Below are 21,390 nucleotides of genomic sequence, written 5' to 3'. Positions count from 1 at the left end.
GTGGGGACCTTACTCCATAAAAAATATTAAAAATCATATTTTCCATGTTTGTACACAGATGACTATATTAATATTATTTATTAAAATATCTTCAATCTGAAGTTCACTTTTCTTCTGATTTTAATGAAAATACGTTTGTGGTCCTCTGAAAGTACTGTGTTACTGTTGGCCCTGCCTGCGCCCCGCCCTCTGTTCCCAGCCCTGGTCCTTCGAGGCTGCAGAGGAGGCTGGGATTGGAGGTGGCAGGAGAGCTGTAAGGTCCACAGGTGGGTCATTTTGGACTCAGAGGGAGGCGTGGACTCTCCCTGCCCCCTTCCCTCTGAAAACGGAGAACTTCCTCCGCTGGGAGAGCCAGGTGCTGCCCCAGGAAGGACGAGTTCATGGTTTCACCGAGTCCTTCCTGCCCCCCCGAGCCCTCCCCCACCCCCGCCGATGCCACCGATGACAGGTAAGTCTGAGCAAATCTGAGGGAGTCCAGTTTTAGCATCAGAAAGGGATGGCTTCTTCCGAGCGCATCGGCCATTAGACTTCAGGCTCAAGTCCCAACTCCCTACTATGACACATGAGACCCTCTTTGGGAGGTGATATAATAGAATGGGTGAGGTGTTTATTAACAGGTGGACCTGGCTGAACTTGGGACAAGTTCTTAAACCTCTCAAACCCTCATCTTCCCCCCAATGTACATAGGAATGACGGGACTATTTTCCTCACCAAATTCTTATAAATATTGTATACATACATGTGCTTTGCACACAGTGAAACTCTATATACTCATTAGGAAATAGGATTGTTATACAAAGCAAATATACACAGAAGATCTCCCACCTCTTCTCCACAGGTCAGACACCCTATCATAACTGAGATTATAGATGTAAAGTACTAGGTGCATTGCCCGGCACAGAGCAGGAGCTCCAGAAACGGTACCCAGTATTGTGGTCTGGTTCCTACTACTTCTCTAATCTCATCCCCACCTCCCCTCTGCCTTGAACTTCAGCAACACCAAACTGCTTCTGGTCTTGTGTCACGTCCCACTCCACACCAGCTGCACATTTTCTCACCTCCTGATCACTGTAGCAGAAGCTGGCTCATCTATAGATAGACTGTATTTCCCAGCCTCCCCTGCACCTAGATGTGGCCATTTGAACAGGGTCTTGCCAGTGGAAGATGAACAAGAGTAATCCATGCTGCTGCCAGGCCTGTTCCATCAAAACTCCCACATGCTCTTCATGTTCTTTCCCTCCCCAACCCCAGAAGCCCCATGGTGAAGGTGGCAGAGCCATAGATGGAGAGAACTCAGGTGCCTGAATTAAAGCATGAAGGAAAGCCATCCATGGATTTGGGTGTTCCATTAGTGAGAAGTGATGGAACTGTTTTCAGTTTGTTACAGCAGCTAGCCTTACCTTAATGAATAGACTCCTGCCGTCTTGTGTTCACGGAATGCCTATAACCCCACCCTCCTTCCCTGGGGTAACTCCTGCTCGTCCTTTAAGCTTCGTCTCTGGCATTGCATCCTTCAGAAATCCTTCTCTGAGCAAACTTGAACAAAGGTTGGGTGTCTCCAGCAGACACTGCACAGTTGACTACCCTCCTTCTACCCTCTCCTTCCTAATAGAATCCCTATTTTGTTCAGGGAAGTAGTATCCCCAGTTACAAATACTCACGTCCCAAGACTCCTTTGTAGCTGGCTGCAGTCACCTGGTCCATTCCTGGCCAATAAGATGTAAGAAGAAGTTGCTGGATCGAGATTGTTAGGGAATCTTTCTTAAAAAGAAGTAGATTGGGCTCACATCTGCATTTTACCATTTTGCTTTGTCCTTCCTTTCTTCCCACCTGGAAGTCAGATGCAATGTCCGGAATGGAGCACACATATTACAGCCATAAGGATGAAAGCCACGTGCTAAGGCACAGTAGAAAGAAGAGTCTAGGTTCCTAAAGGCACCACGGATCAGCCCCGTTCTGCTTACCTCCAGTTCTCCTGTAACGTGGAAAATGAAACTTCTTTTTTTTTTTTTAAATTTTTTAAATTACTTTTTATTGGAGTATAGTTGCTTTACAATGTTGTGTTAGTTTCTGCTGTACAGCAAAGTGAATCAGTTATACGTATACATGTATCCCCTCTTTTCTGGATTTCCTTCCCATTTAGGTCACCACAGAGCACTGAGTAGAGTTCTCTGTGCTATACAGCAGGTCCTCATTAGTTATTTATTTTATACATAGTAGTGTATATATGTCAATCCCAATCTCCCAATTCGTCCTACCCCCCTTCCCCCCTTGGTATCCATAAGTTTGTTCTCTACATCTGTGTCTCTATTTCTGATTTGCAAATAAGTTCATCTGTACCATTTTTCTAGAGTCCACATATGAGTGATATTATACGATATTTGTTTTTCTCTTTCTGACTTACTTCACTCTGTATGACAGTCTCTAGGTCCATCCACGGCTCTGCAAATGGCACAATTTCGTTCCTTTTTATGGCTGAGTAATATTCCATATACACGGAGAAAGCCATAATTCAAAAAGATACATGCACCCCAATGTTCCTTGCAGCACTATTTACAAGAGCCAGGACATGGAAGCAACCTAAGCGTCCATCAACAGAGGACTGGATAAAGACGATGTGGTCGATATATGGAAAATGAAACTTCTAAGGCTTACAGCCCTGCGGTGAAGTTCCTGTTTGGCACAGCTGAACGCGCTCGTACGTGAATGCGGGCCCCAGCTCCCGCTCCCCGGCGCCTGTGCTCCCCGACCTGCTGCTCTCAGAACGCCATCGCACGCTGGCCATCAGCCGCTCCAGGGGCTGTTTCTCTGACTTGTTTGAAGGCACAGAGCAAGCACTCAATAAACGTGTGCTGAGAGAACAGTGACAAGGGACACTGTTGTGTTCCTCATCCTCCTTCTGAAGAAAAAAAAAGGAATCCCTAGGGGACACACAGAAGAGGCCCTCGGCCAGTGGCCTCCCTGCCCCTTTCAGTGCAGGCTCCACAGCAAGGAGAGTACAGAGTACAAGACACAGGCTCAGCCCTCGCATGGGTGAGGTCGGGGAATGCAGGATAATCACAACTAGTGCTTGGACAGCGCTTCTTATGCCCCAGCATTGTCTTTCAGTTTTGTTTTTTAAAGTGAGGTGAAAGCCACATAAAACTGAATGTCTTAAAGTGAACAATTCAGTGGCATTTAGTGCATTCACAATGTCGTTCAACCGCTCTTTCTGTGTAGCTCCAAAACCTTTCATCACCCCCAAAATAAAACCTTATACCCGGGACTTCCCTGGTGGTCCAGTGGTTAAGACCTCGTGCTTCCACTGCATGGGGCACGGGTTCGATCGCTGATCAGGGAACTAAGATCCCCGCATGCTGTGCAGCGTGGCCAAAAATTTAAAAATTAAACCTTATACCCGTTAAGCAGCCATTTCTCATTATCCCTTTCCCTCAGCTCTTGGAAACCACCAATCTGCATTCTCTGTGGATTTTCCTTTTCTGGATGTTTCATATAAATAGCATTACACGCTGGGCTAGCAGAGGCAGGTGGGGCCCCAGTGTCCACATGTTAAGATGACACTTAGCTTTTCTTTATCCAGACTGAGGTCAAAGGTTCCCACTGCAGCTTGAGTGGCTGAGGTTAAATGTCTTTGCAGTCCAACTCCTAGGAAATCTTTATTTTATTATTATTATTTTAAATTAATTAATTAATTAGGTTGCCCTGGGTCTTAGTTGCAGCAGGCGGGCTCCTTAGTTGCGGCTCCAGGGCTCCTTAGTTGCGGCTCACCAGCTCCTTAGTTGCGACAGGCGGGCTCCTTAGTTGTGGCATGAGAACTCTTAGTTGCGGCATGCATGTGGGATCTAGTTCCCTGACCAGGGACGGAAGCCGGGTCCCCTGCCTTGGGAGTGCAGAGTCTTATCCACTGCACCACCAGGGAAGTCCCAGGAAATCTTTAAAATTAAGTCTGGGATGAGCCTGTGACCAGTAGATTTGGTAGAGAACTTTGATGAAGCGTGGGTGAACGGTCTGGAGGGTGAACTGGCTGCTCTGGACTGGGGGTGCTGTCTTGCAGCACTTTTGTGAGAAAACACAGCCAGGTTGGATGTGTGATGTGGGGTATGTGGGCACGTGTCTATGTACAGACAGACATCCCGGAGCCTTTTGTGTTCGAGTACACTTTACAGATCACAGAGCACTTAGATGCCCTTTATCTGCAGCTCTCTAAAGGAGGCAGGGCAAGCACTCTTAACCACAGTTTATAAATGGGGCAGCTGAGGCCCCATCAGATGACTTGCCCAAGGTCGCACAGAGGATGAGGGGCGGAGCCCCAAGCCTGCGAGCTTTCTGTCCGGATACCTTAAGCTGCTTAGTCATTGCTCAGGTGGAGTGAGGGGGAAATGAGCTTGCAGGTTGTATTAGTCAGAAACAAAATACCATAGAGTGGCTTAAACAGCATAAATTTATTTTTCACAGTTCTGGAGGCTGGAAAGTCCAAGATTAAGGTGCCGGCTGATTTGGTTCCTGGAGAGAGCTCTCTTCCTGGTTTGTGATGGCTGCCTTTTCCCTGTGTCCTTAGTGGTAGAAAGAGAGTATCCCTTCTCATAAGGGTCCCCATCGTGGGGACCCCACCCTCATGACCTCATCTAACCCTAATTACCTCCCAAAGGCCCTGGCCCAAATACCGTCACACTGGGGATTAGGGTGTTAATGTATTAATTTGGGGCGGGGAGACACATTCAGTCTATAATACAGGTGCAAACCCATCTCTTACCCATCATTGGTGGGAACCATGTGCTACAGCCTGCAAGTCATTGGGGTGTTCAACCTAACTCTCTCCCAGGGACGGACGCAGAGGCAGGGCAGGGAAGGAGGACAAAATTCGGAGAGTATTAGGAAGAGAGTAGGGTTGCCAGATTTAGCAAATAAAAATATAAACACTTAATTCTGAATTTTAAATAAACGAGGAATGATTTTTTTAGTGTAAATGTGTCCCATGCTTTGTTTGGGACATACTTATACTAAAAAAAACAGAAAACTATTTGTTTTTTTTTCATCTGAAATTCAAATGACATTGGCGTCCTGTATTTTTATCTGGCAACCCTAAAAGAGAGGAGCCATTGGCCTCCATGAGGCAGGCCAATGGACCCCACGAAGGACTATTGCAGGATCTCTGGACAGACGCTTGCTTTATATATTTAACTTTTTAAAAGTCTTTTTAAAAACCATCGAGCCTTTTTTTTCTTGGCGTAACAAAAACGTAACATAAAATTTACCATTTTAACCACTTCTAAATGTACAGTTCGGTGGCATTACGTACATTCACATCGTGGTGCAACCATCACCACTACCAATCTCCAGAACTTTGTCATCATCACAAACTGACATGGCAAAGAAAACCAGAGCCGCACAGTCATTAAAGGGGTAAAAGCAGATTTTATTCAGGACTTTGCAACAGGGGAAAAGAGAGGTCAGTATACAACAGGGGTCAATTCCAAATACAGCGTGGACAACTGGGGACTTTTAGCCAAGGAGCCGGATTGGGGGGGATGGAAAATTACTAAGAGGGTTGGGTAATTCTTGGCTAGGATTCTTGCTGCAGGCAGGCAGGTGAGGGATGGGACGTCACCTGGGGACGGGGGAGGGAGGCATTTGGTCAGATAAGAGGGCGGGGTGGGGTGGGGGGAGGTTCTGGCTAAAACGAGTAACAAGATTCTCGCTAAAACTGGGCGACACAAGCGGAGGCCTAGTTGGAAGAGGATTCAAAGGAGCCCGACTAAAGTGTGGTCCAGGAGAAGACCGTCACGAGCTCTGTACCCGCTAAACAATAACGCCCCCTCCGTAACCGCCGTTCTGGTTCTGTTCGCATCTGACGGCTCTGGACACCTCGCGCAGCGTGGACTCCTACAGCCTTTGTCCTTCTGTGTCCGGCATTTATTTATACTTTTTAAGGCGGGGCGGGCACTGGGCGGACTCTGCGGGGAGCTCGGCCCGCAGATCCCAATCCCAGAAAATCCGGGCTGAAAGAGGTGGGGCAGTCAATCAAGTACGCCGCCGAGCCTGTGGGTGGAGGGGGCGCGGAGGGAGGGGCGGGGCTGCGCGCGGAGGGGCGGGGCTGCGCGGGGAGGGGCGGGGCTGCGCGGGGAGAAGGGGCAGAGGGCGCTGGGGTCGTGCTCGGCGGCGGGGCGAGGAGGCGCTGAGGGGCTGGCGGCGAGCTCCGGCCTGAGGGATCGAGGCGCGGGCGGCTAAGGCCCCTGAGCCGCGGCGCCGAGCGAGCGGAACTGGCGGCTGGAGGCGGGGCCAGAGCTCGGGGCCGGGAGCGCCGGGGAGGCGGAGCGGGCGGCGGCGGGGCCCGGCGGGCGGAGCGGAAGCGGCGGGCGTCGCGCAGGTGAGGGCGCGGGCCTGGCCGGGACGCCCGGGGCGGGAGTGGGGCCGGTCGCGGAGGGGACGGAAGGAGGCGGGAGCGGCTCCGGGGGACGCCGCCGGGCCGGGAGCCGACGGGGGAGGCCCGGGCCCGGTGACTTCCGCCTCGGCCGCCGGCTGGCTGGCCGCCCCGCGGGGCCGGCCTGGGCCTCAGTAGGCGGGTCGGCGCCCCGCGCCCCTGTCGGTTCGCGGGGAGGGCCCAGCTCTCGGAACGAGCTGCAGTGGATGCTCAGACCCTCCCTTTGCGGCCACCCCTCCCGGCCCCTGGATGACCCCACACCGCTTTAACCCTGCTTGGGTCCCAGTTGCCTGCAGCCGAGCTCGGTGTCGGGCGTGGGTCGCGGGAGGGATCCCGAGCACTTCGAAATATATCAACAGCATTGTGAGAGCGGGTTTGCTCTATGTTCACTTTTCTGGGGGAATCCACAGTTTTTACCAGATTCTCTAAGGTAGCGCCGTCCCATAGAAATATTATGCGAGCCACATATGTGACTTAAAAAGTAAAAGGAAACGGCGAAATTAGTGATGTGTTTTATTTAGCCCACTGTATTTAAAATATGGTCATTTTAACATGTAATCAATATTTAAAATTTTAATGAGATATTTTACATTCTTTTTTTACTAGGAAGTTTGAAATTTGGTGTATATTTTGCACCTAGACTACTTGTCAAGTGCTCAATAGCCCATGTAGCTAGTGGCTCCTATATTGGACGACAGGTCTGGGGCTTTCATTCCTGGCCTGCAGGCTCAAGTCCACACTCCTTGTATTCAGTGTTTTTCACAATCTGGCCTCTTTTTTTGCTACTTACCCAAGGATGGTTTCATCCTCATTGCCCAAACCACTTGCCCTTCCCCTACACGCCTTTGTTCAACTGTCCCTTCTGCCTGGGGTGCTCTCCCTGCCCGGTCTCCCTGGGTCTGGCAGGGAGGTACAGTTTCTGCTAAGAGCTGTTCCTGACTCCCCTGACCCCAGAAGGGGTTTATCACGCACTCCTTCCTCAGTGTCCCCTAGCACTGGATTCATGGCTGGATTAGAGCACTTATCACCTGCTGTTTAATTGTTTTCCAGGCTGTCTTCACAGCTAGTATAGCGTCCTGTTCATCTTTGTTGTGATCATGGCCGGCACCTGATAGTCGATGAGCATTTGTCAGCAGACAGAATGAGTAAAGTGCTAAACTAAGCTGTACTGTTTCTTAATTCTTGAACAGACCTGCTCCTTCCTCGCTTAGGAGCTTTGTGCCTGTTCTACCCCGTCGTGCATGGACACACACAGGGTGTGGTGACTGACCATGATGAACGCATCACAAGATGAGCCCAGAAAGTACCTTCTTTCTGCCTTTTACTCCCTCTCTGTCTTACAGGTGGGAAAACTGAGGTACAGAGCTAAGTTAGGACTCCAGGCAGATTTGCATCAGTGTAAATGCAAAGAGGGACGGGGGTGGGGATTTTTGAAAGGCATGCAGAGGGTTAGGTTCCTCAGGTGGCTTGGGATCAGCTGGCTCCACTTTGGTCATTTGATAGGCGGGAAGAGAAGTGGGGAGGTGAGGAGTTACTCCTGGGCCCTGATGAGGATTCTCGGCAGGTTCAGGTCTAGGAAGCTGAGGAGCTCACTGCTGGAGAAAAACTTGGAGAGCAGAATGGTCATCTCGGATCAGGAGAAGTGCTGGCCTAGGAAGGGTAGGCAAGAACAAGTTGGGTAGAAGGAAGGGCAGGGGAGGCCAGCAGAGGGAGCAGAGGATAAGCTCCAGTTTGCCGAGGAGATTGGCGTGAAGCATGGAGAATAACCACTTCTCAGAGGGCAGTGCCATTCTCAGTCTGTAGGATGAGAATTGGAAAGAATCAGAGATTCAGAGAAGGCAAACAACTTACCCCAGGTCACACAGCACTTGAAACTCAAATGAAGCCTCCTAAACCCTCCATGCCACACTTACCCGGCCCCACCCACACCTCTGTTGCAACCAGGGGCCCCAGCGTAGTGCCTAGGAGAGCAGGTCTGGGGCACAGTGCCAGGCCTGCTTAATGTCTTCCTCACTGTCTTCTACCGAAGGGCTGCGATTAGGCCTATTTATAGGGGCTTGGTGCCTTAATATTCTGCCCGATACCTCTCTTGCCAATCAAATCAGTGCCGTCTGCAGTGTGATTGCTGCTTTGGTGGCACCAGGGAGCGGAGTTAATTAAACCCAGTATAAATAGACTGACTCTGCCCCCCTCTTGCAGTTCGAAGGAGTGTTTTTCCTCCTGTCCCCTGCCCCCATGTGCCCCTCCTTCCTCCTGGCCCCCCTTAGCTCTGGCCTGGGAGAGCAGAGCCCGGACATCCTTAACCCTGGAGTCTCCGGCCACTGCCTGTCCTGTCTCAGGAGCAGGTCCTCAGGGGCCAGAGTGAGAAGGACGCTCGAGTCCACATTGTCTGTGCTTTCCCAGACCCAGGTACCGTTTGGCAGTTGACACAGGCAACTTTCCCCCCAAACCCCTCCCTCTTTTTCACTCTGCAGCCAGGGTTTCTTTCTTGTTCATCCAGGCTTTGGAGGTTGAAGTGAGATGAGGTAGGGAAGGGGTGCCTAGCTGGGTTCCAAGCGCCTTCCGGCAGCCAGTCCGTGTTGCACCTCCTCTGAATGCTTCACATCAGTCTCTGGTCCTTAGCAACTTCCCTCCCTTGTTCACCCAACAAGAACACCAGCTCCTGTGAGCTCCCAGCCTCCCACCCAGTGCTGTGTCCCCCCGCCTCCCTCCCAACCCCGTGCAGTCCGCTGGGCGGGGCGCTGTGCGCCCGTCACCTTGCCCCGTGGCAGGTGGGTGTGCGGGCAGTCCTGATGCTCAGTTCCCACCCCCAGGCACCATGACCCCCACGGGGACCCAGCGTCCGTTGGCCGATCAGACCTACGCGGTGCCCCTCATACAGCCAGACCTGCGGCGAGAGGAGGCCATCCAGCAGGTGGCGGATGCGCTGCAGCACCTACAGAAGGTCTCCGGAGACATCTTCAGCAGGTGGGTGCTGCTACGACCCTCACCTGATCGGGGGCTGCTCCCCGCGCTGGGCAATCATCTCTCCAATCCCAGAATGCACCCTCTCAGAGCACCCCTTTTGGTGATTCTTGGTCCTGAGGGCGACCCAGCTGGCTTTCTTGTGCCCAAGGGGCCAAGCTGGGTGCCCAGCTTCGAATTTTATCATAAGAGCTCACTACCTCCTGTCCCTCTTGGCCCCTGGGTTCCCTGTGCCTCCACCCAGTGGTGGTGCAGCTCTCCCAGCTCATGCTGTTCCCCCCACTGGGGGGCCCTGTTCCTTCGCTTATTCCCGCAGTCAGCGAATATTCATCCAGCACTTCTTGTGTGCAGGGCTCTGTGCTACTCTCTTTAGTTACCGCAACGACTAAGGCAGCATCTCTGCCCAGCCAGAGGATATACTCCAGGAGCAGAGACAGACTCTAATTGATTAATTGCATGTTAGTTAATTACAATTGTGGTAAAACCTATTTTTAGTATTTTTGTAACAACTAATATTTGCGTCACATTATCTGTGTGCCACCACTGACCTGAGTGTATTCACTCATTCAACCCTCTGTCCTGTATACGGGTCCTGTCTTTCTCGGGCCACGAGCAAGCTGAGAGGGGCGTAGAGCTTCTCCTTCCTGGGTGCCCACACCGTGCCCCCTGAAGGCTGGAGTATTTGACTGCCTGACTCAGGTCCCTCCCCGAGTCAGGTCTCCCACACCGTGCCCTGATTGTACCCCAGACCAGGAACCCCAACCGCTGCAGCATGCAGTCTCCTCCCCCACCAACTGGAATTCCACCTCTTCCCAGAAGCCTTCCCCAATGGGGGCAGACAATGGAGTCACTGTCTGCAGCTGGACACAGACCAAACATTAGATCCACCTGACTTTTGCCGCTGAGTTGCCCACTAATGCACCTGCCTGCCTCACGCCTATCCCAGATGTAAATGTACCCGAGGGCGGTGCCCCGAAGTAGTTAAGGGAGTTGACTCTGGAGCAGACTTCCTGGGCTCCAATCTGGCTTCCCCATTTGCTTGCTCTGTAACCTCGGACAAGTTACTTAACCTCGCTAAGTCTCAGTGTTCCCATCTATAAAGTGTCAATAATAATGGTACCTTCCTCAGAGGATTGTTAAGATGAAATGAATTGAAATGTGCAAAGGAATTGAAGTGCCTGGCATATAGTAAGCATTCAGTAGATGTGCCTTCCTATTATCTGGTGACATCATCTCTGCTCATTTGCTGCCTATTCTGGCCCTCCATTAACCTGCTATCAGTAGTTATAGAAAGTGTTAGGTGCCCCTTCTGTGCTAATTTTTGTGCTAAATATGCCCAAGGAACACGTAAGCCAGAGGACACAGGCCTTTAAGAGCCATTGGTCCCAGATTATGGCCACCTCACACCTCGTGATTGAAACGGATGCCAGAAATAATCCATCAGAAATATTTGTGTTTCCTCACCAGGATTGTGCCTGCATGCTTGCCTTTCTGTAAGGGGAGCATTGGATTTTTAGCATACTTTCCTTTCCCTTCCTGGTGTTTGGCACCAGTGGACATTTTCACGTTCCTCTGCCCCTGGATGGGGTGAGCAGAGGGCAGGAAGGCCATCTCATGGGGAGGGAGTGGCAAGTTGGTTGAACATAGGCTCGGCATGGCCCAGGGACGGTAGGATGCTCCCAGGAGCCTGGTACCTGCGTCCAGGCTCCCCTCACCGCTGGGTTCCAGGTCCCCCCACTGATCCCCCACCACGTGCCCAGCATTCAGGTCAGAGGGATACTAATGGTGTGTGGCATGGGGTTCCTGTCCTCAGGGACGTCGTCTAGGATGGGAAAACAGCGATCTGAGCTGATTCTGAGCCGCGTAGCATGAACTGTGTGAGCTCCTAGGGGCCTAGAGGAGAGACAACTGGCAGCACATTTATCAGTCAGACTCCCCAGACCAATAAGCAGAAGTAGCCAGTCCGTAGAGCAGCCTTTGGAGCTGCAGGGCTAAATGCTGTCATCAGGGCCTGGTTCTGCTTTCATCCCATCCCTGCTCGCTGCTTCTGGGTTGGCCCCGTTCCCAGACAGGCCTCGCTCTTGCAAGGTAACCAGTAGGCCCAGAGTTCATACTCAGGCTCAGGTCCAGCAGGAAAGAATGTCTTCCTCTGCAGCGGCGTTCCCTCGGAAGTCCTGCCCTCCCACTGGCCTGGCCTGGTTCTCATGGCCGTCCCAGAGCCAGTGGCTGGGGCCGGGGTGGCGGGGAGGGTGACACAGCAGCTGGCTCAGACCTTGGTCACATGCCTTACCCCCAGGCCCTGGGTTTAGCCCCACCCAAAGTGCGGGGACTGAGCCTGTGGGAGCGATGGCGTCCCCATAGGAAGCAGGCTGCTACAGAACGAGGAGGGAGCAGATGCTAGAGAGGAAAACCAGCGCCTGCTCCCCGAGGTCAGGGAAGGCCTCCGGATGGAGGGGTGCGAACGGGGCCACTCGGGGTGGGGAACGCCGCCTGGGGGCCCTCCGCTGAGGCCCGGAAATGAGTGCCAAAGGCTTGAGGCCTGACTGGAGGGTGGTGCGCCCCGGGCCGCGGGGCCCTGAGTACCTGAGTGCCGCCTGTCCCGAAGGTCCACTCCTTCACTGCAGGACGGGGTTGAAAGTCCGCCCTCCGTGTGTCTGTGCCCTCGGGAGCCCTCCTCTCTCGCTGCTTTACGTCCCTACAGCGCTGGGGACGGTCCCTGGTGGAAGGAGCGGGCAAGAGGATGTGGCTGAGGGGAGAGCTGGGACATGTGAGTCAGGGCCAGGGGGCTTCGCCCGGCTGGATGGGGCTTTGAGCTTGAGCCCAGGGTTTTGGGAGCCCGGATAGGTTCTTGAGCCGGAAGCGATGGGACAGAAGCGTCTGGGGAAGGTTCATCAGGCAGCCATCCCAGGGGACGAGGAGGGGAGCCGCGCTGTGGGCAGGGAGAGGCTGCGGTCCAGGGGGGCTGCAGGCAGGGGGGGCGGATAGGAGACACTGCAAATGGAATAACGACAGGATGAGATGACAGATTGGGAACAGGCTGAAGGGGAGGGAGGAGTCGGGGACGACAGGGAGTGGGGAGTGCCAAGCCCCGTCCCCCATTCTGCAGCAGGGGCGCCTCTGTTCTCACGGGCTTTTGCTGCGGGATGGGACCCCAGCTCAGAGCCTCTCCCCTTGAACGTGCTTCTCTCTCAAAGAGGCGGCGGGTGACGAAGAAATGCTTGATGTCTCTGCTCCCCGCCTCTCCCCCAGCTCAGTCGCCTCTCCCCCAGCTCAGTCGCAGGCCCAGCCCCTCAGCCCCACCGGAGCCTGTGCCCCCAGGCAGGTGAGCGCGTGGAAGGTCAGCGTCCCCAGCCAGTTCCTTCCTCCTGCTCGGCCCGGTGGGTGGAGCCTGCAGAGACAGGATGGCAGGGCCCTTGCAGCCCCTCCCTGGCTTGTCCCCCTGCCTAGCAGACCTGCCCTCACCTGCCCATCATCACCTGGGAGAAGCCAGCCCCAGGGTACCTGCCCAGAGACGTCCCCTGCTCCACACGGCTACCATGACGGGCAGAGGGGCAGCAGGAGCGGGGCAGACTGTGACGGGCGTGGGCGGTGGCTGCTGTCACTTGCCCTCTCCGCGGCCCCAGCCTGGCCACTCGGCCTCTGCAAGGCTTCTTCCCGTCCTCTCTTCTTCCTGTCCTCTTCCTTTCTCCCCTCTTCCCCCCTTCCTCCCTTTTCACCTCCCCACTCTTCCTCCTCCTCCTCCTCCTCACTTCCTCCTTCCTCTCCTTGGGCCCTTCCTCGTCTCCCGCTCCCCCCTCTTCTCCCTGCTGAGCGGCACCTGGTGCCTTCCAAGGTTAGGAGGCCTCAATCAGCTACCTGCATAATTAGCAGATCATTCTTAATTACCCCAGTGAGTGGAGAAGATAAAGGGGAAAGCAAGAGCTGTTCAGGGGACCGGCTGGGGGGTGCGGGGGGTAGGGCTGGCGAGGGGAAGAGAAGCAGCAGTTAGGCCAGGGGAGTGGCCCTGTCACAGTAGCTGACTGGTGTGATGATTGGAGGGTGTGGCAGCCCTGCAGGGGCCATGGGCCTGCGGCTTCCTAGGAAACCTTCCCATATGGTCATGGGGGTCAGCTTTGGAGGTGGTGGGGACAGGGAGCCCAGGCACTGTCCTGGCCCCCTAGGTGCGTCATTGACCTTGACCACCTCACACCCCAGGCCCCAGCCAGTGGAGCCCTCTGCACTGCACCCTCCGTGGTGCTCCCTTGCCTTCTCCGTGTCTGCTCAGCACTGCCTGCAGCCCCTCACCCTTCCTGGTCTGTGGGCGGTAAAGGTAAATGTTGACCAAGTTCTTGGGACGCGTCGGCTTGCACAGCTCATGAGACATCCAGTCTCTCACTTTGATCTTCACAGCAATTCCACGCTGCAGAAGTTACAATTCCTGTTTTTCAGCTGAAGAAGGTGAGACACAGATCAGTTAAGTGACTGGCTGAAGGCCACGCTGCTGCTGTCCCCAGGTCTTTGGGACGTTGTAGTTGTTTATCTCCTTGGTAGCAGATGTGTGTTATCTGACGCATCTCTGTCCCAGGCTCTCAGCAGACTGACTGAGCCAGTTCCTTCCCTGTTGGTGTCCTGGTGACATGCTGTAGGGACGTGGCTCCAGTGATGAGCCTGGAAACTGACCTGCCTGAAGCCAGCCACCAAGCCAGGGGCTCTAGATAAGGAGCGGCAAACAAGTCGCCCTCTTGCCACCAGCCCCGCTCATGGTGGGTGTTGCTAATCAGTCCTGGCTCTTGGTCCCAGCCCCCACGCGGCCCAGCAGGCCTTCCTAACACTGCCTTCCAGGCCGTTGTCACTGCCAGTCGGTAGAGATGACACACAAATTGAAACCTCCTTCTCACCCTTGGCCTGAGGTTGGGCTGCCTGGGGGCTTTGTCAACAAGCAAGGCGTAACTTAGCCATCCTAGGCTCTTGGATAAGAAAAGAACCCTGGAAATCCCATCTTCCATTCCCCCGTCCCACACAGGAATCTCTCCTGGAGCATCCCTGACAGGTGGGCATCCAGCTGGAATCTGATTGCTTTGCAAAGCCATGCAGCTGTTTACGAGAAAGTTCTCCTTATGCAGAACTGAGGACTGTTTCCATGTAACTCCTCCCACCGGCTGTAATGCAGCTCATTCTCTGGGGTGACAGAGTAAGTCTAATCGCTTTTCCACCTGACAGCACTTGTGATCTTTCTGATATCTGAAGGGGATTTTCATATTCTCGAAGTCATCTCATCTTTAGCCAGAACATCCTTCAGTTATCTTGTGTGATGTGAGCTTCTCACCATCACCCTCCTCTAGTTGTTCGTTAGCTTGTCATTTTGTATTCAGCCAGTATGTTACATGTCAGGCATTGTCCCAGGTGCTAGAGATGCAGCTGTGAATCAGACACACCCTGTGGTCTAGAAGGGACTTCAGAGTCCTCTTAACATGTGGAACCAGTTTGAAGGGGACACGGCTGTGGACGAGGTGGGGACACGGCTGTGGATGAGGTGGGCGCCTGGCATAGATGAGCTCTGTTTTCTCTGTAGTGCCTCCAGGAGAGTGGACGTTCCCTATTTATTGAAAGAAGGTGGGAAAGATCTCAGGAGCTGTGTGCTCTGAGACCTCACTTCCTTTCCAAGCTGCTTAACGTGCTTTTAGCTCATAGGTAACTGAAACCTCCAGGTCCTCCTTCACCTGAACTCCTGCTAAACCTCCATCCTCTGTGTTTGTACCCTTGACTTTTTAAACCTGAATGCAGAGCTTCACATTCATTCCTTATCAGTTTCATCTTTTCTGGCCTTCTGGCCTTTCAAGATCCCGTGAGTCTTGATTCCGTCGTGCAGACCATTTTGGGGCCTCCCCATTTGATACCCCCAGCTTACTAATCAAGCATCGCATGAGTGTGCGGCGCCCTGCCAGAGTCCTTCGTGCAAGGCTGAGATCAGTCCATTCTTCAGCCGTGCCTTTGGGGCGCTGCTGTTCTCTGGCTCTGATTTTTCCTAAATGTGCTCTCCTCCGGCCCCCATAGCTCCATCTTGTCCACGGGATTTTGTGAGAAGCCGTCAGAATCCTTGCTGACTCAAGCTGCACTGTGTGTAAGGTTTTCCCCTGATACGCCAGTCTAATAACCTTGTCAAAAAAATGCTATGAATTTAGAACAGTGCTGGCCCCGGGGATCTGCCTCTTCCATTTCAAATTGCTTACGACCCTCTGTTTAATAACCCATTCCGGAAATTTGCCAGGATTCATTGTTAAGCTTGATGTTTGTAACTTGGAGAAATCAGATGGAAGACCCAGAGAGAGCCGGCTGTGTCTGGCTCCAGTTCCGACGTCGCTCCCACCCTCCATGCCACCTTTGAGTGGAGCGGTTACATAACTGTGAGGTTGCTTCAGCCTCGGGCAGCGTAGGGCTGAGCCTGGAGCCACAGGAGCTGGCCTGTGTGCAAGCAGGGAGACCGGTCTCCCTGCCGGGAAGCTGGGGCTCGGACAGATTGCTGGTTCTGCATCTCTCCCGGAAGGAAACCGTGCCTCTTGTTCTCTGTCTGCCTTGCTGCCCCACTCAGACCAGCCTGTCAAGGAAAACTAAGCTGGTTTGGGTCCCTGCTCGTAGGCCAGCCCCTGCATCCCCGAGCCCTTGCACACGAGGGGCCAGGAGTAACCAAGGAGACTTCATCAGGGGTGGAGACCCCTGGGTTGTGAAGCTGGCCGATCAGGTGTGTTCTCTGGGGGCTAAAACCTTCTAAAGTTGGTGGGGGTGGTTTAAGAAGGTTGGGCCAGAGTCTTGACTATTCACTTCAACCGTTAAAGAAATCCTAGAGTTCCCTGGCCACGTGGTCTCTGATCCCAGGGACCGCGGCGCTCCTCGGCCATCCACTCACTGTGTCCTCTGGCCGTTCCCCGGGAGCTGAGCTTGCAACTCTGCCTCGTCTCTCGTGCCTCGCTGTGTGCTCACTCCTGCCTGGTGAATGTGGAGATGTGACCCCCGCTGTGGACGTGGAACACGGTGGCCACGGGCAGGTGTCCCTGGAGGTAGGGGAGCGCTCAGGCGCAGGACGCCCTGGCAGGGGAGCCGGAGTCCCCGTGTGGTGAGAAGTACCTCGTGTTGCTGAATAACGCGAGTGAGGCTCGTGTGCGTTTACCTTTGGGGCACATGGTGTTAGCCATTCAGTAACTGCAGAGGGAGCCCTGCAGGTGCCAGGCGCTGTTCCAGGCTCTGGGAACACAGCGGGGAACAAAGCCCTTAGCCTAGGAGTGCACAGGAGACGCATGGTGACAGGTGGCTCTGTGTAACGGAAGAACCAGCTGGGGGTTGGAAAGTGACAGGTGCAGCTTTAGATTCCGTGGTCGGGGAGGCTTCGGCAAGGGGCTCAGTGAAGTGAGGGACCAGCCATGTGGGTATCCGAGGAGACGGCAGAGGCCACATGACAAGGCGATGTGTGGCGTGTTCAGGGAATGTAGCAGGGCGCCGTAATCCGGGGAGGGGGCAGTGGCAGCCCCTAGGCAGCCCGACCACAACCATGAGAACCCCGGTGGGGACTTGGATTTACCAAAAGCTGTGCCGGGCAGTTCCTTGTGGACAGCTCCAGGACTTGAATTCAGGCCCAGCCTTGCCTGTCACTCAGCCTTGCTGAGCTCTGGTTTCCTCCATGTAAGTCATAACGATTCTGCCTCTGCTCACCTGGGCCTGAGGCTGAGAACCCTGGCAGGCAGGAACCACGTCCCTTCAGGTGGCACGTACAGGTGCCAACTTGGGGCCAAGGTGATTGCCCATCCCTACCCAGAGCTCCAAGGAACTTAATACAGTCCGTTCCTAGACGCTTCAGGTTGGATGGTCCTGGTAGAGGTCACCTGGGCAGTTCTAAGATCGGGCCTGACAGCAGGTATTGCTGTGTTTTAAGAGCCCTCACCGAGGACCTCCATGGCGGGCCAGTGGTTAGGACTCCGCGCTCCCACTGCAGGGGATGCGGGTTCGATCCCTGGTCGGGGAACTAAGATCCCGCATGCCTTGTTTTGGGGCACCGCCAAAACAGACACACGCAAACACAAACAAAAATTTAGTCAAGAGCCCTTACCCGAGCCCCTGGCTTCGCAGGTTTGCCGTTAAAAGCAGAAGGGTTGCAGGAGGCTGCAGGGGCTTGGGGAGCAGCCTTCAGCCCCTGTGACTTTTTTTTCCGGTGGCAGGATCTCCCAGCGAGTAGAGCTCAGCCGGAGCCAGCTGCAGGCCATTGGGGAGAGGGTCTCCTTGGCCCAGGCCAAGATTGAGAAGATCAAGGGCAGCAAGAAAGCCATCAAGGTAGCGTGTGTGGCCCTGTCCCTCTGGTTGGTCGGCAGTCCCAGAAATCCCATTCCCTCCCCTCTCCCCATGCCTCTGAGGCTGCCAGCTCCCTGCTCCAGCCACACGGCAAGCTTTCCTCCTGCCCAGGATGCCTCCCCCCGCCCACACCTAGGCTGTCTGGAGCTTCTCAGGCCCCCTGAGGAAGTGCTCAGACTCCCCGTGTACACAGGTGTTCTCCAGTGCCAAGTACCCTGCTCCGGAGCGCCTGCAGGAGTACAGCTCCATCTTCACGGGGGCCCAGGACCCTGGCCTGCAGAGGCGTGCCCGCCACAGGGTCCAGAGCAAGCACCGTCCCCTGGACGAGCTAGCCCTACAGGTCTGACGGGGGTGACCTGGGCACTGGGGAGGAACTGAGGCCCATCCCAGGGTTCTGTCCCCCAGGAGGAGTCTGACTGCGGTGGGGGAGGTCGCTCTGGCCTGGCACTGAAACCACCATCCCTCGGTCATTTCCCGTCGCCCCACCCCAGGAGAAGCTGAAGTACTTCCCCGTGTGTGTGAGCACCAAGCCGGAGCCTGAAGATGAGGCCGAGGAGGGGCTGGGGGGTCTCCCCAGCAACATCAGCTCGGTCAGCTCCTTGCTGCTCTTCAACACCACGGAGAACCTGTAAGGGCGGGGCCGGGGGGGGTTGGCCTGGCTTGGTGGGGGGGCCAGGGGCACCAGACTTGGCTGCAGCAGAAGTCTGCAACCCGGGAGCCAGGAGGCTCCTGACCAGTTGGTTTTGTCTGGTAAGGCCTGGGAGGCCGTGGTACAAACTAATTGTGGCCCCGATGAAGTAGGAAAGGTGGTCCAGACCACGGGCCTAGAACAGATGCCGGATTGCCTGACCTCCACCCCTCCTCTGTAGGTACAAAAAGTATGTCTTCCTGGACCCCCTGGCTGGTGCCGTAACAAAGACCCATGTGATGCTGGGGGCGGAGACGGAGGAGAAGCTGTTCGATGCGCCGTTGTCCATCAGCAAGAGAGAGCAGCTGGAGCGCCAGGTGGAGAGGGGGAGGGGGAGGAGGGAGGGGAAGGGGGGAGGAGGCGTGGCCCCGCCGTGTCGTCTCGGCCCGGGGTCTCCCGAGCCCTCACCCCGGCCGGCTGCCGCGGGCACGCGCGAGGCCGCTGGCTGCCCGAGGCCCGCCACATCCCCTGATCCCACAGGTCCCAGAGAACTACTTCTATGTGCCCGACCTGGGCCAAGTGCCTGAGATCGATGTGCCGTCCTACCTGCCCGACCTGCCGGGCGTGGCCGACGACCTCATGTACAGTGCAGATCTAGGCCCCGGCATTGCCCCGTCGGCCCCTGGCACCATTCCAGAGCTGCCTGCCTTCCACACGGAGGTGGCTGAGCCTTTCAAGCCCGGTGAGCCGAGAGCTGGGAACGGACTTGGGCGGGAGCACCCCTGCTTGGCCACTTTCTTCCGCAGGCACTTTCTCACGCTTTTCCCACCTAGAAGATGGGGTGCTGGCAGTACCCCCGCCGCCGCCGCCGCCGCCGCCGCCAGCTCCGGCCCTGCTGGTCAGCGCCCTCCCACCTCCGCCCCCAGCCCAGACCGTGGCCCCGCTGGGACAGCCAGCCAGGGAGGATGACAGCGGTGGCGCGTCTCCTTCAGGTAGCAGCGGCATAGGGCACGCGGGGCGTGGACGGGGGTCTGCTTTCTCTGAGGGTGCCCTTCATTTCTGGATCCCTGAAGGATTTTCTGTAGCTTAGTTAAGTGGTCATAAATGCTAGATTTTCAGAGTAGTTCTAATTTCAAAATCTTGTTCTACTGGGTTCATAACATAGCAGTTTCAAACCGTGTCTGTGGAGCCTGGACAGGGGGAGCCGTGGGCCCCCCATTCCCCCTTAAACCAACGGGGAAAAGGGGGCAACTAACAGACATGGAAAACTACAGCAACAAAGTATCCACGTGGCCCTTAAGTTACAGGATTTCGGTTTTACTCCTGTACCTCCCGGTCCACCTCCAGCACCCAGAAGTGGCACAGAAATCCCCTGTCGGCTCCTGTGTTAAGTTCAGACACTTAGCACACTGGTGATTCCCAGGGTCCACCTGTGCAGCGTGGCACCTAAAGCAGGTGGGGCTGGAGAGGGACCGGCCGAGCCCGGGCGGATGCAGGCGGCGTCCAGGCCCCTAGTCTCCCGAGGCGCCGCCTCGCCGAGGAAGAGCGATTCCTCACACACCGCCCAGGGCCGCCTCTGGGCCGCACGGCCAGGCCCTGCCTGAGCAGCCTCTCCCCCTCGCACCCTCCCCACCCCAGTCCAGGGAGCGCCCAAGGAAGTGGTTGAGCCCTCCAGCGGCCGGGCCACGCTGCTGGAGTCCATCCGCCAGGCCGGGGGCGTCGGCAAGGCCAAGCTCCGCAGCGTCGAGGCGCGCAAGCTGGAGAAGAAGCAGCAGAAGCAGCAGCAGGAGCAAGGTGGGGCGGGAGCCGCGGCCGGGGGGGCGCTCGGCCCCGCTGTCCCCAGGGGCGCGCAGGCTGCCCCGGCGGCCGTCCTGCCCGGGCCACTGCCCGGGCCACGGGCTCCTTCCTGCCCTTGGGGCCCGCCTGGTGGGACCTTCCTCTCTACGCCTGTCGGGGGCACAGCCGCGGCCACTCAAACTGTAAGGGCCTTCTTAGACTCTGCCGGTTGTCCAGGCAACGGTCAGGGACCTGGGGTATTTTTAGGGACGGAGACCTGGCTCAGTCCTGCTTCTCTAGGCCGCTGAGACTCTGGAGTACGTCAGCTGGGACTCCCCATCGCTGACCTAACACCGCCCCTGGGCCCAAAGCAGCAATGCCCTGGGAGTCCAGTCCTGAGTTTTGAGTCCCAGCTCTGCTTCTGAGCTCTGCCTGAGCTTTGCACTGTGACCCCAAGCAAATTGCCTCATTTCTCTGGGCCAGAGTCCTCATCTCTCCAGCGAGGCTGCTCGTCTGTCCTTGTCTCACAGGGTAGCTGTGACTCTTGTTACTCAGAGGTTACCTGTGTTCTTATGAGCACTGACCAAAGCTCCAAGAGCTGTGGTGACACGTGGCCGCGGAGGGGCCGGGTGCGTTGACAGCACAGAGGACACTGATGGAGCCCTAAGGGTGTTAGGCAGGCTCAATCTGGTCCACCCTTGGTCCCTTCATCTTCTCCCCATGGCTTTCCTATTGCAGTGAGAGCCACCAGCCAAGGTGGAGACCTGATGTCGGATCTCTTCAACAAGCTGGCCATGAGGCGCAAAGGTAGGAAGCAGGACGCCGGCTGCCTCCCTGGCTGAGGTCGTCCACATCCTTTTTTCTCACTGTTTCAAGTCTCCAGAGCCCGGGTGGACTGGTGCCCCAAACCAGCCCCTCACCTTCCACCTTTGCCCTCCCAGGTATCTCCGGGAAAGGACCCGGGCCGGGGGCCAGCGAGGGGCCGGGAGGGGCCTTTGCCCGAATGTCGGACTCCATCCCGCCTCTGCCTCCCCTGCAGCCAGCCCCGGGAGAGGAGGACGAGGATGACTGGGAATCCTAGGGGCTCGCTCCGCCTTCATCACGGACAGGCTCCCGGGAGGGACGGGGTCGTGGAGGACTGGCCAGCTCTGTCGCCTGGAGCTGCTTCGGGGGCCGCTCTCTGCCTGTGCCTCACCCACCCCCTTCGCCAGCACGCGTGCCTTTTCCCTAGAGACGCTTTGCGGCGAAACAGTACGTGAGTCAATAAAGAAGTATGACGCAAGAA

General features: G+C 55.7%; 1 protein-coding gene across 4 annotated transcripts; it reads left to right on the top strand.

Moving 5' to 3' along the window:
* The first annotated feature begins 5,986 nt into the window (after positions 1-5,986).
* WASHC1 (WASH complex subunit 1) lies at positions 5,987-21,390 on the top strand. 4 transcript variants are annotated; one of them, XM_061205939.1, is made up of 11 exons: positions 5,987-6,008; positions 9,235-9,388; positions 17,572-17,683; positions 17,895-18,041; positions 18,193-18,329; positions 18,571-18,706; positions 18,870-19,071; positions 19,166-19,321; positions 19,968-20,123; positions 20,844-20,912; positions 21,047-21,390. In XM_061205939.1, the coding sequence occupies exons 2-11, from the start codon at positions 9,240-9,242 to the stop codon at positions 21,184-21,186; spliced, it is 1,404 nt and encodes a 467-aa protein (XP_061061922.1). In that variant the 5' UTR covers positions 5,987-6,008; positions 9,235-9,239; the 3' UTR covers positions 21,187-21,390. The 4 variants fall into 4 exon arrangements, with proteins under 4 accessions (XP_061061922.1, XP_061061924.1, XP_061061920.1 ...); XM_061205941.1 differs by having other exon boundaries at positions 19,163-19,321; positions 21,145-21,390; XM_061205937.1 differs by having other exon boundaries at positions 19,163-19,321.

This window comes from Eubalaena glacialis, chromosome 11 (genome assembly GCF_028564815.1).
Source record: "Eubalaena glacialis isolate mEubGla1 chromosome 11, mEubGla1.1.hap2.+ XY, whole genome shotgun sequence".
Taxonomy (NCBI): domain Eukaryota; kingdom Metazoa; phylum Chordata; class Mammalia; order Artiodactyla; family Balaenidae; genus Eubalaena; species Eubalaena glacialis.
Note: the sequence above shows the minus strand (reverse complement) of the source record. Positions and strands in the feature narration are given on the sequence as shown.